Raw genomic sequence first — 20,000 nt, 5'->3', positions numbered from 1 at the left:
AAATGGAATATTCCCTTTACATTCGCATTAAAACATTTTGAAATAACGTTTTCAGAAAGTTAGCATAATATAGTTAAATTATATAATTTATAAGTCATAATTAATGCATTAAAATACTTTTATAATGCATTATATATAAAGACCTTAAAGCATAATTTTAGCAGAAATATCTTGGATAATATTTAGCTGTGGGATGCAGGGCTGTTCTGGGATCAGGTTCTTCTGTGTGTCGCTGCGCAGTGACCCGTGGCTGGACTGATCTCAGAGCAGCTGGTGTGAGATCTGAGCCACATCTCCAGCATCTGCTGCTCTCAAACACCGGCGTGTGACGGGTTTCAATAAGCCGGAGCTTAAAATCACACCAGGTGCTTCTGCATCGACTCGCCGGCGGCGGCCCAGCGCTTTTCTCTTCACTAACATGTTCTCAGAACGTTCTGTCAAGGTTCTCTCAACGTTATGAGCAAACGTTCTTCCTGTAACGTTAATAGAACGTTTGTTCAATGTTATCTGGTTTTTAATAATGTTCATGGAACGTTCTTTCCTGAAACACTTTAGTTTGTCTAATTTTCTTAAATGTTACTTAACCACAAACAAACACAATACTGACCGCCCAGCAAACAAAAGCATTACATTTTGCTAATATTCATATTAAGTTATGAAAACGTTATTTCTAAATGTCCTCTGAACATTCAAAAAAACATTATTAAAGACCAGATAACTTTGAACGAACGTTCTATTAACTTTACAGGAAGAACGTTCGCTCATAACGTTGAGGGAACCTTGACAGAACGTTCTGAGAACATTATTAAAGACCAGATGACGTTGAACGAACGTTCTATTAACTTTACTGGAAGAACGTTTGCTCATAACGTTGAGAGAACCTTGACAGAACGTTCTGAGAACATTATCAAAGACCAGATGACGTTGAACGAACGTTCTATTAGCGTTACAGGAAGAACGTTTGCTCATAACGTTGAGAGAACCTTCCCTGTTCGCTGGGTTAAAACGGGCTTTTGTTCTGATTGTATCACTTGAATTCAAATTTTTTTTGTGAGTTGGACCCAGAAAGCATTCAGATGTTTTTAATGTGTGAGAATGTGGTCCGTTTGCCGGACTCTTGTTTCATCTGAACGTTCTCCCGCTGTCAGACGCCAATGAAAACAGCGCATTCGCTGGAAAACGACAGAGTCTCCGAATTCCTGAGACTGTCACGGATCTCATCTAGACTCAAAATGGCCCTTTTCATTGGAGGCGTCCACAAAAGTGAAACTTGTGTTTTTATTGAATGATGATAACCGGACGAAAGAGCTGGTGCTGATGAACTTGAGACAGCAAACAGATGAAACGGACAGATTGTCTTTGAGTTTAATGACTTCCAGATGAAACACACACACATTCCAGCCTGTCAAAGAGGGAGGAGGAAGGAGTGTGTTGAAGGACAACAGGAGGAGGCTGATGGTCTCTCTCTCTCTCTCTCTCTCTCTCTCTCTCTCTGTGAGCTTGTGTTTATTTACAGTCTGTCAGAAGAGGTGTATGAGGATGATGGCCCTCCGGATTCTGTGTGTGTGTGCGCTGATGTGTCAGATGTCCATCACGGCGTCCCTTAATTGGAGGAGAGGTACAGCACACACTTACACCACACCAGTGAGTGCACTTGCTATCTACACTAGATCAGGGGTTTTCAAACTGGGGTCCGTTATAAGGGGCCCCCCAAAAATTTCAGAGCATTTACCGAACATTTGAACTGTTTAATTTTTAAATGTTTCTCTCTTTTCTTGCCATAAACATATTTTCTAGAATTGTATTTGTTTGCTTTGTATCTTTCTAGTGAGATTTTCTCACCATAGTCCCCTTGATCTTGCTCACTGGGGTTCTTAATGCAGTATTGATTGATTGAGTGTTTTATTTGAACAATTTTTTTAAATGTTACTTAACCACAAACAAACACAATACTGACCGCCCAGCAAACAAAAGTATAACATTTTGCTATTATTCATATTAAGTTGTGAACATTCAAAAAAACGTTATTAAAGACCAGATAACTTTGAACGAACGTTCTATTAACATTACTGGGAGAACGTTTGTTCATAACGTTGAAAGAACCTTGACAGAACGTTCTGAGAACATTATCAAAGACCAGATAACTTTGAACGAACGTTCTATTAACGTTACTGGAAGAACGTTTGTTCATAACGTTGAAAGAACCTTGACAGAACGTTCTGAGAACATTATTAAAGACCAGATAACTTTGAACGAACGTTCTATTAATGTTACTGGAAGAACGTTTGCTCATAACGTTGAGAGAACCTTGACAGAACGTTCTTAGAACATTATCAAAGACCGGATAACGTTGAACGAACATTCTATTAACGTTACAGGAAGAACGTTTGCTCATAACGTTGAGAGAACCTTGACAGAACGTTCTGAGAACATTATTAAAGACCAGATAACGTTGAACGAACGTTCTATTAACATTACAGGAAGAACGTTTGCTCATAACATTGAAAGAACCTTGACAGAACGTTCTGAGAACATTATCAAAGACCAGATAACGTTGAACGAACGTTCTATTAACGTTACTGGAAGAACGTTTGCTCATAACATTGAGAGAACCTTGACAGAATGTTCTGAGAACATTATTAAAGACCAGATAACGTTGAATGAACGTTCTATTAACGTTACTGGAAGAACGTTTGCTCATAACGTTGAGAGAACCTTGACAGAATGTTCTGAGAACATTATCAAAGACCAGATAACGTTGAACGAACGTTCTATTAACGTTACTGGAAGAACGTTTGCTCATAACGTTGAGAGAACCTTGACAGAACGTTCTGAGAACATTATCAAAGAAAATAATAATAAGAAGAAAAATAACAGGAAGAGAATATGTATGTACCTAAATAATACATTCCTACATACTTACAATATAATTAAAAATACCAAATAAAAAAGAACATACACTTCTCTATACACACTTCCAAAATTATTATAAAGAATTAAGTACTTCAAATAGAAAAACAAAACAATTTCCATGTTCAAAAAGGAGTAGGAAGAAGTTCAAAAAACTTTTCTAGTCCTACCCCCCCCCTCCATTATCTCTATTTTTCCCTTAATTAACACAAATAGAATCGTTGCTTTACATATTTACATAAACATACACTATATATCTACTTCCAGAGCTTATATTCACATATTACACAGATGCATACATTCATAACTACAGTACGTATACACATTTCCATCATCTTCTTTTCCATTTATCTATATTACACCCAATAAAACCAACCAAACTAGACTTTTTATATAATCCCAAAAACATACGGTCAGTATACGATACTAACATCTCAATTCCTTTTCATATCCCTTCAATATTTTCATTTTAAATATTCTCTTAAAATTACTCATGTTTTCATACAGTTATTCCATAAATGAACTCCTTTGGTTGTAATGCAGTGATTCTTAACATTTGTTCTTATAATTTTCCTTTGTAATACCAAATGTCCTCTCAGATAGTACTTGCTCTTTCTCATTTGAAACAACCCTTGGATAATTTTTGATAATTGTTGGTTATATATTTTATACATAATTTGTGCAGTTTTTAGTTCTACCAAATCTCTGAATTTTAGTGCTTTTATTTTGATGAAAAGTGGGTTAGTTGGTGCTCTATAAGTAGTTTTATTTACAATTCTTAAGGCTCTCTTTTCATTTTCATTAAAAATATGTATTAAACATTAATAGCCGTTAAACATCCAATCGACTTAAGACAGAAAGACATGGACATCTTGGATGACAAGGGGGTGAGTAAAATAAGCAAAAGTTTATTTGAAAGTGAACTAATCCTTTAAGTCTTAAAGTATTAAGTATTAGGTTATGTGATGAGCACTGTATCTTGTTTACGAGGGTTACCTGCTGTCAGAGAGTGAATGTGCGTCTCCTTCACTTGTTCCGCCATGTGCTCGGCTGGGTTTGTTAACATCAGTGTGTGTTCCTCTTTGACGTGTTGTTCATTTTAAACAGTTGATGGTAAAGTATTCTTAATATGCATTCTAAAAATCGGAATAATTCGTAATAAATAATTATTCACGGCATTTTGAAGTGCCCACGATAACAATATTGTGCATGTTTATTATTGCGGTATATCGTATTACCGTTTACCGGCACATGTCTACCTCCGAGGGCCCAGATGACGGGTTCCTCTGTTTATCCGCTGTGGCGTTCCATTAGATTAGTCCGAGGGGAAGCAGGCCGAGCCGCTGGTGCTGGTGTTTGGACTGGAGAAGCGCTGGTGGGATTATATGAGCCGCAGCGAGCTGTGAGAACTAACAGAGATGTTCAGTTACTCGCCTCCGAGGGGATTTTCCAGCTCACAGGTCCTTTAATCAAAACAAAGTGCTAATGACACAAACTCTGCGTGCTGCTGTGATGAACAAATAAAGGATGTTCACTGGCGCTTTGCTTTTCACAGCGAACAAAAAAACGTCCTGTGAACATTTAGAACGTTAGATATATAGGCTAATCAGGGCCACCCGACCACGCGGTAATTTATAAATAAAATCATAAATAAAGCATTTATTTGATAAAAAAAAAAAAACAGAAAAACTGAAATATTATAACAATTATGTAAATACACAACATTAACACAAATAACATGATCAGGCCTTTAGAATTAATAGTAATAATAATAATTTTTTCTCTAAAGTTTAATTTTTTATTGTGTCATAAAGCAGAAATATAATAGTTTTATTGTAATATCATTGATTTTTCTAATATAGTTTGTGTTCATATTTTATTTCTATATTTCCTTTTGAAAGTTTAAAGTTTTAGTAACTTAAATTAGTTTTTAATGTCTACCAGGGCCTGAAATTAACACCCGACCGCGCGCCAAATGCGGGTGAATTTTGCAATTGGCGGGTAACACTGTCAATCTACCTGCCACATTGGGATAGCCAATGAGAATTGAGGGATTCATTGGGCAGTTTGAGAGGATGCGACTACGTTCGTTCGGAAAGAAGATGAGACCCTTCTACGTTTGGATGTGCGAGTGTTAAACTGTTGGGGAGATGGGACGAGGTAATAATGCAACACTGACGTAGGCTACAGTACAACAACAGTTGCACAGATGTGTGTGCGTCGTGTGCATGTTGGGAGTTGGGAAGCGGTGAGAAAATGTCCAGTACGCGGTAACTTTACCAGTAATAATAATATTAATTTAGTTCGAGCTGCAGTAGGGCTATATCTGTGGACTCAGATTAACAGCTGTCAGGATGACGCCGCTAGCAATTTTGGGCCCTATGAAAGAATATGATGTTGGGCTCTCTACCGCACCAACCTAGCTATCCCAAATCTTTGTCTGCAATTTAATAATACTGACCAATTAAGCTCTACTCGCTCAACCCAGAATGCCCCAATTGGCTGATGAAACATTGATTCAAATTAAGATACAATTTATACAAAAATTTACTTTAAAGAAAGGCTTTCTACAAAACAAAACATAATGATTGCGCATCTTATGTGTCCTTTCTCACTCATGCTGTTCACTTTTCACAATCAACATCGATTGACAGATTGAGAACATATATAGACATAAAAAAAACATGATATTTAAATATAAATGTAAAACTAAATACCTTTTCTTAATGGCTACAAGAAGTATATTAGCCTACAGTACAGAGAAATTTCATGTCGGAGTGGGATTTGATCAAATGTCGTTTTACCCATGAGCATGAGCGGTTGCTGGATTTTGCCAGAAATAAGCCATAATTTTGTTATATTTGTAACTCTTTTGTAGATTATACATTTATAATTTCTATTACATTACTACTAGTACTGTTACTACTAATAAAACCAATCTCTGGGGGGCCAAAAGTGCGTGAGTCCTTAGAATCGTCCTAACTTCCCCCCCTTAGCGGTGCCTTTGGTGACACGGGACATCAATTAATAAAAATATATTTTTTTAAATGTATATTGTAAGAGTTATTATTACTTATATTGATTTTGTTAATAACTTGACAGCACTTAAATGTGTATTCTTACAAGTTGAAGAACAAAGTTTGTGGGACAAGTGGATTTTTGAAGGGGCAAGTGAAAGAGAATTTTACTAGACAGATTAAAACATCGATAACAAAAAACTAGGGAATCAACAAAATGCAAGAATGACTATACATTAATTTAGCGTAAGTGGCGATCGATAATGGATAATAATAATATATAATGTATAATAAACTGACAGTAACAATGTTGCGCTGTTGACGCTCGCGCAGCCTCTCGAGGAGAAATCAATGTTACTGAATGATTCAGCGTTTGAATGAATCGTTTGTATCAAAGATTCAATGACCTATTCATAAACGACTGCCTCATTCTTGAATGAATCATCCGTTTGAACGAATCGACTCGATGACTCACTCATTAAGACGGTCACCTGCCGCCACCTACTGGTGGTTTACTTTCATGTTTAAACATTCTTTCCAACTTTTCTTATTTGTATATTTATAACAATCTCATAACATTTTTTAATGCAGTTGTAATTTTTCAGTGCAAATTATTTAATTTGATTGGTAACAGCCCTACAGTGTCTTATTATTCTAATTTAATTTATAGATCAAATTTTAGAATATAAACTGAAAGCTGAAGCATAGCCTATATTTAATAAGATTATGGAAAAAATGCCCTTTATAAAAGGTAAAAATATCAAAGATATGCAGATTGAAATATGTCAAAGCTGATTGAACACTGGTGAGAATATTTCTTCAGAATAAATTATATCTACAACAATCCGGACAAGCACGTGAACATGATTAATGTCGAGGAGAAAAAAAAAAGTGGCTGGTAAAAAGTCCCTGTGGCATAAGTTAATTTCAGGCCCTGTATAATGTTGCGCGCCTTCTTATCAAACCCGCCATAGCAATGATCAACCTCTCCTCCATTTTTTGCTTGGGAACTAATGTGGTCGGAACCAAAGTTTACAGCACTGCGCTCTCTGGAATCATCTCAAGCGGAGCACTTCTGCATTCCCATTGGTTGCCGACGGACCGCGTTAATAGAACATTATCTAGTCTTTAATAATGTTCTCAGAACGTTCTGTCAAGGTTCTCTAAACGTTATGAGCAAACGTTCTTCCTGTAACGTTAATAGAACGTCCGTTCAAAGTTATCTGGTCTTTGATAATGTTCTCAGAACGTTCTGTCAAGGTTCTCTAAACGTTATGAGCAAACGTTCTTCCTGTAACGTTAATAGAACGTCCGTTCAAAGTTATCTGGTCTTTGATAATGTTCTCAGAACGTTCTGTCAAGGTTCTCTAAACGTTATGAGCAAACGTTCTTCCTGTAACGTTAATAGAACGTTCGTTCAAAGTTATCTGGTCTTTGATAATGTTCTCAGAACGTTCTGTCAAGGTTCTCTCAACGTTATGAGCAAACGTTCTTCCTTTAACGTTAATAGAACGTTCGTTCAAAGTTATCTGGTCTTTGATAATGTTCTCAGAACGTTCTGTCAAGGTTCTCTCAACGTTATGAGCAAACGTTCTTCCTGTAACGTTAATAGAACGTCCGTTCAAAGTTATCTGGTCTTTGATAATGTTCTCAGAACGTTCTGTCAAGGTTCTCTCAACGTTATGAGCAAACGTTCTTCCTGTAACGTTAATAGAACGTTCGTTCAAAGTTATCTGATCTTTAATAACGTTCTCAGAACGTTCTGTCAAGGTTCTCTCAACGTTATGAGCAAACGTTCTTCCAGTAACGGTAATAGAACATTTATTATAAGTTAGCTGGTCTTTAATAACGTTCTCAGAACGTTCTGTCAAGGTTCTCTCAACGTTATGAGCAAACGTTCTTCCAGTAACGTTAATAGAACGTTCTCTGGAATGGAGCACTTCTACATTCCCATTGGTTGCTGCCCGGTTGCCGCCGAACCGCGTCATAGCGGTAAGTGATAAAAATCACTTACCTACCCCCACGTATGATGGGATGTTCCCGCAAACCTTGCGCAACTTACCCTAAAAGTTCTTTAAAGGTGATGAAATTCTGTTTGAATTCTGCACAGTGATATTTCAAAGTGATATGGAGGAGATTACCCAGCTCAACGGCTCTGAGATATGATATTAACTAAACGCTATTGGCTATTTTTTTTAAAGGGGAGGAGCTCATTGATAAGCCCCGCCCCGTCATCCTGTTTCAGTGGAAATGAAATCAACACATTGCATAATAATGCTGAACACACTGACATGTTTTGGCAGCACATGTGTGCAGCAGCTGCACGTCTGCGTCTGATTGGCTGTTGGTGAGCGTGTCAGCGGATGACTGACAGCGCGGCGCCTGTCGCTGTGAGATATCGGTCTGGTTCCATCAGGACAGCTGTTTAACATCTGCACTGCAGACGAAAGACACGGATCTGATGGAGCCGCATCTGTGACGCACTGTTGCAGAAAACACGGATAGTGAAGGGCAAGGGGATTATATTTGAAGTGGGATGGATGGATCAGTCATTCAACAACTAATTAGTGAAGTTAACCAGTTAATCCAGACGAGGGAACAGAAACTCAGTGGAAGCTGAAGGGTCATGTGTTCGACTCGCTCAGGATGTCGCCGACATCACAGGCATTCCACATCTGTTTGGAGCGATCAGCTGCAGATGTGTGTCGGTCATCCTTCACAAACTTCACCCTCCTGCTCCAAACCGGCCTTTAAAACCTCACAAACACTGACCGCTGGCTTTCCACGAGGTGTAGAAATAACAGGCAGTGGTTAGTATAAGATCATCATCTGGGTTTGATATCTTTAAGGCATTTTAAAGTGTGAGTTTAAAATACTTATTGGTATCATTTTTATAGGCTATAAAATTGTATTAAAAGTCATCAATATCACTCATTGTCTATATCCAGGGTTCTTGAAATCCTTGAAAGTTTGTGAATTTGAAATTTGTTTGTCCAAGGCCCTGGGAAGTTTTTGAAAATAAACACACATTGATGCAGGTCCTTGAAAGTGCAACTCCTCGCATCCACTACAGGAATATAACCTCATTATTGGACATATATAGGTGTATTTACGGGTATGTGTGTGTGTGTATGCATGTATATGTATGTTCAAAGTTATCTGGTCTTTAATAATGTTCTCATAACGTTCTGTCAAGGTTTTCTCAACGTTATGAAACATTCAGTAACGTTAATAGAACATTCGTTCAACGTTATCTGGTCTTTGATAATGTTCTCAAAACGTTCTGGCAAGGTTCTCTCAACGTAATGTACAAATGTTCTTCCTGTAACGTTAATAGAACGTTCGTGCAACGTTATCTGGTCTTTGATAATGTTCTCAGAACGTTCTGTCAAGGTTTTCTCAACGTTATGAAACATTCTTTCAGTAACGTTAATAGAACGTTCGTTCAAAGTTATCTGGTCTTTAATAATGTTCTCAGAACGTTCTGTCAAGGTTCTCTCAACGTTATGTACAAACGTTCTTCCTGTAACGTTAATAGAACGTTCGTTCAACGTTATCTGGTCTTTGATAATGTTCTCAGAACGTTCTGTCAAGGTTTTCTCAACGTTATGAAACATTCTTTCAGTAATGTTAATAGAACGTTCGTTCAAAGTTATCTGGTCTTTGATAATGTTCTCAGAACGTTCTGTCAAGGTTCTCTCAACGTTATGTACAAACGTTCTTCCTGTAACGTTAATAGAACGTTCGTTCAACGTTATCTGGTCTTTGATAATGTTCTCAGAACGTTCTGTCAAGGTTCTCTCAGCGTTATGTACAAACGTTCTTCCTGTAATGTTAATAGAACGTTCGTTCAACGTTATCTGGTCTTTGATAATGTTCTCAGAACGTTCTGTCAAGGTTCTCTCAATGTTATGAACAAACGTTCTTCCAGTAACGCTAATAGAATGTTCGTTCAACGTTATCTGGTCTTTAATAATGTTCGGTGCATCATTCCGAGTCATACGATACCCAATTTTCCCCTTATCGGCCATTTTGGGGCGTCAGCCATTTTGAATTTTTTTGAAAAATGCTATATTTTACGAACGCATTGGCGTATCGTTACGAAACTATGTATGTGTCTTCTGCTCCGTGCCTTGAAGGTACTCAAAAAGTTTTGGGGCAACTTCCAAAAATTTTCAAAAATTCTAATAACTTTTGATTAATTTGCCTATTGTAATGAATCTGGTGTTGATATATTCCTAGGGTCTTGCCGAGACCAATTTTGCCATATTTGTCCAAACTTCCTGTCCGCCATTTTGTTTTTATTTCAAAACTTACTTTTTCGAACTCCTCCTAGATCGTTTGTCCGATTTTTACCAAAATCGAATCATATCATCATCAGACGGTGCCAACAAAACTTTATGGATTTCATGTCAATAGACGAAACCGTTTTCTTATAGCGCAGCAACAAAGTTGTGGCATGATGCCAAAAGGACTCTTGAGGCTGTATCTCTGCAATGCTTCGGCGTATCGACACCAAACTTTGCGTGTCATTGTCACCTCACTCTGACCACACCACGTTATGATCAAACGTTCTTCCAATAACGCTAACAGAACGTTCGTTCAGCGTTATCTGGTCTTTAATAATGTTCTCAGAACGTTAACACAAAAAACATAGTTCGATAATGCAGCGTATTTTCCTGAAACATTTCCGTTTTAGCCTGCTTGGTTTACTTTTTTTTTTTTTTTTATGTTACTACCTAAGAATGTTCAGATGTAATATGCAAAAGTAACGTTCCCATAATGTTCACTTAACTTTCGCATGACATTTTGAACATTCAAAGAACGTTCAGAAATAACATTTAATGGGAATGCTAGAAAAACATTCTGTTTGCTGGGAAAGAAGACATTCCCAGAATCACATTTGATGGTTTTTCATTGCAATAATTCATAGTTTTGTCTCATATACTATAGGGTTTTATGTTGTAAATTATTGTAGTGTTTTTTCAGTGTTATATAAAGGTAGAGTGTCAGTCACATTACCCATGATTCTCTCTGTCTCTCAGCTTTGTATCCATCAGCCTTCAGAGTGAAGCGAGGGACGCCGGCCCTGCTCAACCCCTCCTTCCAGAAATCTGTGGAAGACGCCAGCCTTCTGTATGAGGTGCCGTGAGATTTACCCTCATGAAAGAAAAATCACACATGATATCCATCCAATTCAAGTTTATTTGTAGTGCTTGACACAATACATATGGTTTCAAAGCAGCTTTAAGGACATGCTTATTAGGGGCCAAGCACTGAAGGTGTGTGGGCATCTGTTGTAATCGTTGGCGTTCTTCTTCTTCCGCTCTTGAGTCTATGGCCGCCCATAGAACCGCTTGTGAGAACATTATGAAATTTGGCACACTGATAGAGGACAGTCTGATCTGTCACCACAGCAAATTTGGAGTCTCTAACTCAATCCCTCCACCAACTGTCCAAAGTTGCACTCACGTTTGTGCTAATAACTTTTGAGCTAATAGCTCAAGACGATTCGATTCATTTTCCGTCATGAAAGTTTTTCCGCCATTTTGAATTTTCTGAAAAACCTACTTTTTCGAACTGCAAACTCTGTTGCTCGGATTTTCACGAAAATCTAACCAGATCATCTACAGACCATGACGACAAAAAGTTATGGAATTCAAGTTGATTTGTCAAACCGTTCGCGAAAAACGTGCAAATGAATTTAATGAAGTACCCGCCAAAATTAATGTGAAGCTATATCTCCGCAACGCTTTAGCGTATTCTGACCAAACTTGGTGTGATGACCTGAGGTGACTTGCACAGTTTCGACGCAGTGCCACCTAGTGGTCAGGAGATATGAAACATTTTAATGTTTGCTTATAACTTCTGAACGCTTTGGCCAAAAATCACAAAACAGCAACGTTAATAGAACATTTATTTAAAGTTATCTGGTATTTAATAATGTTCTCAAGATTCAGTGCATCATTCCGAGTCATACGATACCCAATTTTCCCATATCGGGCATTTTGGAGCGTCAGCCATTTTGAATTTTTTTCAAAAATGCTATATTTTATGAACGCATTGGCATATTGTTACGAAACTCTGTATGTGTCTTTTGCTCCGTGCCTTGAAGGTACTCAAAATGTTTTGGGGCAACTTCCAAAAATGCTAATAACTTTTGATTAATTTTGCCTATTGTAATGAATCTGGTCTTGATATATTTCGCGGGTCTTGCCGAGACCATAGGTACCAATTTTGCCATATTTGTCCGAACTTCCTGTCCGCCATTTTGATTTTATTTCAAAACCTACTTTTTCAAACTCCTCCTAGGCCATTGCTCTGATTTACACGAAAATCTAACCAGATCATCTACCGACTATGGCGGCAAAAAGTTATGGAATTCAAGTTGATTCGTCAAACCGTTCTCGAAAAACGTGCGAATGAATTTAACGAAGTGCTCGCCAAAATTAATGTGAAGCTATATCTCTGCAACGCTTTAGCGTATTCTGACCAAACTTGGTGTGTGTTATGACAACCATGACTTGAGGTGACTTGCAAAGTTTCAACGCAGTGCCACCTAGTGTTCAGGAGATATGAAAATTTGACATTTTTGCTTGTAACTTTTGAACGCTTTGGCCAAAAACAACAAAACTGGAAGAACATTTGTTCAGTAACGTTAATAGAACATTAATTCAAAGTTATCTAGTCTTTAATAATGTTCTCAAGATTCGGTGCATCATTCCGAGTCATACGATATCCAATTTTCCCATATCGGCCATTTTGGGGCGTCAGCCATTTTGAATTTTTTCGAAAAATGCTATATTTTACGAACGCAATGGCGTATCGTTACGAAACTCGGTATGTGTCTTCTGCTCCGTGCCTTGAAGGTACTCAAAAAGTTTTGGGGCAACTTCCAAAAATTTCCAAAAATGCTAGTAACTTTTGATTAATTTTGTCTATCGTAATGAATCATTTTGCCATATTTGTCAGAACTTCCAGTCTGCCATTTTGATTTTATTTCAAAACCTACTTTTTCGAACTCCTCCTAGATCGTTTGTCCGATTTTCACCAAAATCGAATCGTATCATCATCAGACGGTGCCAACAAAACTTTATGGATTTCATGTCAATAGACTAAACCGTTTTCGTATAGCGCAGCAACAAAGTTGAGGCATAATGCCAAAATGACTCTTGAGGCTTTGCGTGTGTCATTTTCACCTCTCTCTGGCCACAGCGCCACCTATTGGTTGAAAGTAAAAAAACATTAAATTATTTTACCAGTGACTATATTTATGATTTCTCAGGCTACAATCAGCTTAAAATGCCTTTAAATGCACTTGGTCTGATGCCTTCTTTGAGATTCTAAATTACCCACATCTCACATGCGTCTTCTAGAGATCTCAACAATGTCTCCAACTATTTTAATATGAGCTCAAAGTTTCAAAACAGCTCTGCATCTACTCATTCGAGACTGTTTTTCTTCTAACAAGACATTTTAGGAGATGCTAAAGTTTGCTGAGCAATGAAACTGTCTTTTGTGTTGTTTATCTGCGGGGTTTAATGTGGTTTTCGGCATCGTTCGCTGAATGAAGGAAGCGATCAATACCTCAGCTCTTATTATCTCTTCATACGCTTGAGTTTATTCAGTTATTGAGTTGTGCTGAGCTCTGCAATCTCTCCAGCTGTCAGCTCCATCAGCCGCTGCATACCGAGAGATAAACAAGATCTCCATTTGAGATTCAATCCAAAAAACAAAAAAGAGACATATTATTATTCCAGCGGTGTGAGTCTGCATGACTCCGGCTGATATCTGAAGACTGATGATCGAACGCGACATGGGACCGAACGCTCATCAGACTGCAGATATTCATCTTCCATAACAGCTGTTTCAATCAGTGGCCGAATGTCACTGAATCGATGCCAATGCGAATCAGTTATTTTGTATTTATGTGCCTCTGATAAATTGGTTTCGAAAGACTTAATATCATCCGTTTGACAGCACTGACAATATCAGATGAGGACAAAACTTGATCTCAGTAATGACACTATTGTCTTCATAACTGAATCAGATTTGCTTCATAATGGAGGAACTTTGCAACATTGACTTCTGCTTTACAGCTAACAGGGAACGTTCTTGCAAGGTTCTCTTCCTGTAACGTTAATAGAACGTTCGTTCAACGTTATCTGGTCTTTGATAATGTTCTCAGAACGTTCTGTCAAGATTCTCTCAACGTTATGAGCAAACGTTCTTCCTGTAACGTTAATAGAACGTTCATTCAACGTTATCTGGTCTTTGATAATGTTCTCAGAACGTTCTCTCAAGGTTCTCTCAATGTTATGAGCAAACCTTCTTCCAGTAACGTTAATAGAACATTCATTCAAAGTAATCTGGTCTTTAATAATGTTCTTAGAATGTTTTGTCAAGGTTCTCTCAACGTTATGAGCAAACGTTCTTCCAGTAACGTTAATAGAACGTTCATTCAACGTTATCTGGTCTTTGATAATGTTCTCAGAACGTTCTGTCAAGATTCTCTCAACGTTATGAGCAAACGTTCTTCCTGTAACGTTAATAGAACGTTCATTCAACGTTATCTGGTCTTTGATAATGTTCTCAGAACGTTCTCTCAAGGTTCTCTCAATGTTATGAGCAAACCTTCTTCCAGTAACGTTAATAGAACATTCATTCAAAGTAATCTGGTCTTTAATAATGTTCTTAGAATGTTTTGTCAAGGTTCTCTCAACGTTATGAGCAAACGTTCTTCCAGTAACGTTAATAGAACGTTCATTCAACATTATCTGGTCTTTGATAATGTTCTCAGAACGTTATGGCAAGGTTCTCTCAATGTTATGAGCAAACGTTGTCTTGCAGGTGTTGTTGTCGGGTGCGTACATGGACGCTGCACACGGGACGCTCCACGTATCGGATCGGGAACTGGCGTCCATGCGGAAGATGGAGGTTCTGGAGGTCCTGTGTGAGGACGTTCTTCCCAGAAGCCTCTCTGAGATCCAGCGTCTCAGTGCTCATCTGGCTCTGCGGCGTGGCTCGCTGCGGATGGAGGACTTCGAGCGTACCGTCCTCACGATGGTGTTTACGGCACAGCAACTCCAACATACCGACCCCGGCCACCAGAGGGAGCTGTGGGCAAACTCACTCCTACAACTGTATAAAGCCATTAAAGAAGACCTGCGGCCGGAGTGACAATAATGCAACACTGTAGCTTTAAGAGGATGAATATGGTTTGAGCAAGACCGGTTGAGAAGCATTGACTGGACTGGGCGTGTCTAATTGACCTATCGGTAAGCCCCTCCCCTCGAACGCAGATGAGCCAATAGCAGTTGAGTATCAGTTGCGCTGGGACCGGAACTCGGACATCTTTAGGTTTCAGCGCCATAGAGAAACATTATCCGAAGCTCTCATCGGTTTGATGGTGTTTATGCTACAGAAATGCTCAAATGTCGTGCCTGAGGTTCTGTAACACTGACTCCAGCGATCCTGAGAGGATTTTCTGTTTGACAAACTCTCGTTAAGTTACGATTAAAGTCCCAGCTAACATACAAACCGAAATAACTAACTGTTCTCACGTCATGTAGGCCAAAAACACGAAGGTCTACATTTCACTGCCTCTCCATATTAAACTGGTTATATGTAAATTAATGTAATTTTAGATGTTTAAGGTCTACATTATCTGACTCCTATTCTGATGGGTATTATAGTGAAAGGAAGAGCTTGCACGCAGTTTATCAGAGTTTTTTTGCAGATCATACAAAGTTTACCAGTTATTAACTTCACCCCTGAAAAGTCATACAGTCTGTGTGTATGTTTGTTTACCATTAGTTGTGTGAGTGTTTTTGTGTAATTTGCTGTGTGTGTTAATGGTAATGCAACGGAGAGAGAGAGAGTTTGTGAATGAGACGTTAATGCGCACTTCTTATGCTTTGTTTGTTCAGCTCTTACGATGATTTTTTTGGAGTGAAAAAGGACACAATAAACTTGATAAACCATCAGTAAAGTTTGTCCATCATTCAGACGGGATATACGCTACAATCTGTGTCCAAAAACATCTCAGGATTGGGTTTTCACATTGACAGCTGTCATTGTAAGATATAGCAACTCCGTTTGTTTGTCTGAGTTAGCAACAGTAACTAAGGGGGGCGGGGCTTACCGATAGGTCAATTGCAGTCGCTTCACTGTGCTCAGATGAGTATCTGTGTCCCAATTCGCATACTATCCGTACTAAATAGTATTCGAAAAAATAACTAGTATGTCCCAAATCGTAGTATGTTGAAAAGAGTATTCCAAAGATTCCCGGATGGTCTACTATTTCCGGTCAGAATTCGAAGTGCGCACTCTTGCCCACAACCCATTGCGAGAACTACAAACGCGGATAAAAAGTGTTAAAAAACTACAAACATGACGGTTACGCGAGTCTGACGGTTAAGTAGCGAGGATTATAAGGGGCTTGAGTGAGCAATTATCAGTATTTAACCTGACGAAAAGATATGTATTCAATGTTAGCCACATTATATTTCACCTGCAGCAGCTTTGAGAACTTTTGTAATGATACGTTTGGCCGTTAACTTTGCAAACACATGAGAGGAGTCTCTGCATTAAAGACCCACGAATGGCAGATCAAGGTGCTACTATATTTCTCTCCGATACGGTAGGAAATTAAATTGAATGTGAAGGATTTGAACTGTGACGATGATTGACAGGTACAGTTTACGGTGACGGGACTCGCGTAACTAAGCAACAGAGTCCGTTAAAGATGACGAAGTAGTACGTCCCAGAGCCATAGAGAGAGTTGCGACAACGGAAGTTCAAAACGCTTGATAGTCACGTGATTCATGTAGACCTCGAATAGTTCCAGGAAGTGCTTTGACGGGCAATTCAAATTGATAGTCACAGTGACAGAACTGCGCTTTTTGGTAATTAATAGTCAATAAATGCATTGATTTTCAATCATTTTATTACACATCGACTTGTGTATGTAGCATGAGTATGTAGTTACAGCGATGTTGTTTTTAAAATATATATTTTTTAATGATGAATAATCTACACAAGCAGGCTTTAATGTACAAGTTATTTTGATTCAAATGTGCTGATCATTTAAAATCTTACTGATTAAACGTCTTACCTTTTAAAAGTGCATCATTTGGGTGCTCGAGCCCCTGCCCTTTTTCAAAATGAATCAAAAGTGCCCCTCTCAGACAAATATCAATGATAATATCGTGGTCAATAAAACTAAATAAATGTGATTATTATAACATGAAAATGCATACAATAGTAACGGACGGCTCAAAAGTCGGACAATTTCTGTTGAGGCGTTGCCGTAACGCGTTGCTATGGGTCGCGTGCGTTTTGATTGACAGCTGAGTTTCCACTGTTCGGAAACGGCTCTCGAGCCAAATATGGTCCTTTCAGAGAGCGTGTGGCCTCACGGGAAAAAAGTAAACCAATATTTTTTTTTTCATCCATAATCAGAGCTAATGTGTTGATTTAATTACAAAGCTATATACAGGGTTGCCAACTTTGTATATACAAAGCTATATAACAAAGCTATATACAGGGTTGCCAGAGCCTGAAACACTCACGCTTTCAGGCTCTGTCTCACGCTCTCACGCTGCCCAACTTAATCTCACGCCAAACTGCCAAACCTGCTTTTGATATTAAACAAAGTCTAAGCTTTTAGATTTGTTTAAGTTTTAATGCGAAATTCAAACAATAAATAGCGTTTTGGCGCTAATATGGCAGAACAGTTAAAGCCAGAGTGTTGAAAAACGGAGATGCGACATGCTCTCTCATCTCGCGGGTGCGCGCGCGGTCACGTGCTCCACGGAGCTCTCAATACTTCTAGCGCTGTGTCAATGCATTTGAATGGCTTGATACACAACATCTCCACTTCAGGTGTTTGCAGCAAGTTTTGGTAAACAGTACAGCATAGTGTGCATTGATTATTACGTCAACCATACAGGATCGTTTTATTATAGAGAGTGATGGAGATGCAACATTGTTAACATTAATGTTAATGTTTTTCCTGTATTTAGCCCTCATACACTCATACACATTGATGGTCAAATGTGACCATACACCTTAACTATTTTTCAATTGAATAAATGTTCTATATTTTAGTTCAAAAATATTAATTGAATATTTTGAGATATTTTGGTACTAAATACTATCTGTGCAATAATTATGGTCCTGACCACTTAAAATATTTTTCTTCTAATATTTTTCTTATTTATATTACAATTAGTATTAAGGTTGAATTAGAGAATTCTTATTCAAAGAGGCAAATTAGAGTCATTTTGTGGCTTGAAAAATAATAATTTCCATTTGTAATGCCATTACCCACTGGTGCCTTTATGGCTCTTTAATCAATATACATGTATCTAATCTAGTTGCTCAAAAGTATTGCAGTTTTGCATTTTAATAAATATTTTGATATGATCAAACACTAGATTTCTTTAAATGGGAAATTTTAAAATGTTAATAACGTAGCCTACATATCCTTATTTCCTTATATGTACAGCAGGCTATGAATTGATACTGAAATCGATATACGATATAATCTTATATGTACAGCAGGCTATGAATTGATACTGAAATCGATATACGATATAATCTTATATGTACAGCAGGCTATGAATTGATACTGAAATCGATATACGATATAATCTTATATGTACAGCAGGCTATGAATTGATACTGAAATCGATATACGATATAATCTTATATGTACAGCAGGCTATGAATTGATACTGAAATCGATATAATCGTACGGTAATTGGTTAAGTACCCCCCCCCCCCCCCCCCCAAAGAAAAGAAAATCTCAGTCCAACGTGATCTCAAAAGTTGGCAACCCTGTATATATTAGCTATATATTTTAAAGTATTACACAATTCACCAATGCCCGTTTGTCATGTATAGGCTATACACCAACCAATCGTGATCTGGCTAAGCAAGTTCAAATTCCATTGGGCGATGTGAAGCGGTAATTTTCTGTTCTTATTCATAAATCGGTTGAAAATTACATGGACAGACGAACTAACGTTTGTGGAACAATTTCATGCGGTTTGGCTCATTTTATAAATTGCATCACTGACAAAATGGATTTTAACAAACAACAAACAAATTCCTGCACAAAACCACAGCATCAAAAGTCGCATTAATGATAAGTAGTGTTAATTTCACTTGTATTTATGTAGCCTATATTGATACATAATTTACTATTTCATGAAACTATCAAAGTTAACAAAACCCAAGTGCCACCGGCACCTACAGGCCTATTAGGCTATGTGAAGTGTAGACTGGCGAAATGGTGACGTGAAAGGACTTTATTATACTATTTTTGAATATTATGCAGCATTATGAAATAAGTCTCTTATGTTCATCAAGCCTGCATTTATTTGATAAAAAACTGCAATATTGCGAAATATATTAAAATAATGGTTTTCTATTTTAAAATAATTTAAAATATAATTTATTCCTGTGATCACAGCTGTATTTTCAGCATCATTACTCCACTCTTCAGTGTCACATGATCATCCAGAAATCATTCTAATATGAGGATTTAATGTCAATGGTGGAAACTGTGATACTCTTTTCAAGATTCTTGGATTAATAAAAAGTTAAAAAGAACACAATGTAATAATATTTCACAATATTAGGCTACTGTTTTTTTCTGTATTTTTGATTAAATAAATGTAGGCTTGATGAGCATAAGGATATATATATATATATATATATGTTATGTATAAATATTATTATATATTATAAATATTTACATATTTATATAGATTTACATATTGCCCCTTTTTTACATTTGAGCCCCTGCCCCTGACGAACTCTCTGCACGGCCCTGCTCAAAAGTATGTACTTTTTCTTCACAAAAAGAGTACATACTTTTAGGACGTAGCATAAGTAGGCGAATTGGGACGCATGTCTGCATACGTTCACCTTCACAATGACAGATCACATTCTTTGCATAAATGTTTTGTTGGTCTGCAGGATGAGCTCTGTGTCCTTGCGAGGCTTGTCGTTTCTCCTGAGATAATGCATCTCCCAATATCACCATTATCCCGTCCTTGACCG

The 20,000-nt window shown here is 37.7% G+C and overlaps 1 protein-coding gene across 2 annotated transcripts in view; it reads left to right on the top strand.

The window, feature by feature from the left end:
- The window catches only part of fam180a (family with sequence similarity 180 member A), a 27,498-nt gene extending 11,583 nt beyond the window's left edge, over positions 1–15,915 (top strand). Inside the window, exons 2-4 of one of the 2 annotated variants that reach the window (XM_079817022.1) lie at positions 1,517–1,618; positions 10,973–11,070; positions 14,778–15,915. In XM_079817022.1, the coding sequence (XP_079673148.1) occupies positions 1,534–1,618; positions 10,973–11,070; positions 14,778–15,107 (513 nt within the window). In that variant the 5' untranslated portion in view covers positions 1,517–1,533 and the 3' untranslated portion in view covers positions 15,108–15,915. Of the gene's footprint in view, positions 1–1,266; positions 1,619–10,972; positions 11,071–14,777 lie in introns of those variants that run through there. The other variant, XM_079817021.1, reaches the window with a different exon arrangement.
- The last annotated feature ends 4,085 nt before the right edge of the window (positions 15,916–20,000 follow it).

The sequence above is a fragment of the Gobio gobio genome (genome assembly GCF_949357685.1).
Source record: "Gobio gobio genome assembly, chromosome: 5".
In the NCBI taxonomy this organism is placed as follows: domain Eukaryota; kingdom Metazoa; phylum Chordata; class Actinopteri; order Cypriniformes; family Gobionidae; genus Gobio; species Gobio gobio.
Note: the sequence above shows the minus strand (reverse complement) of the source record. Positions and strands in the feature narration are given on the sequence as shown.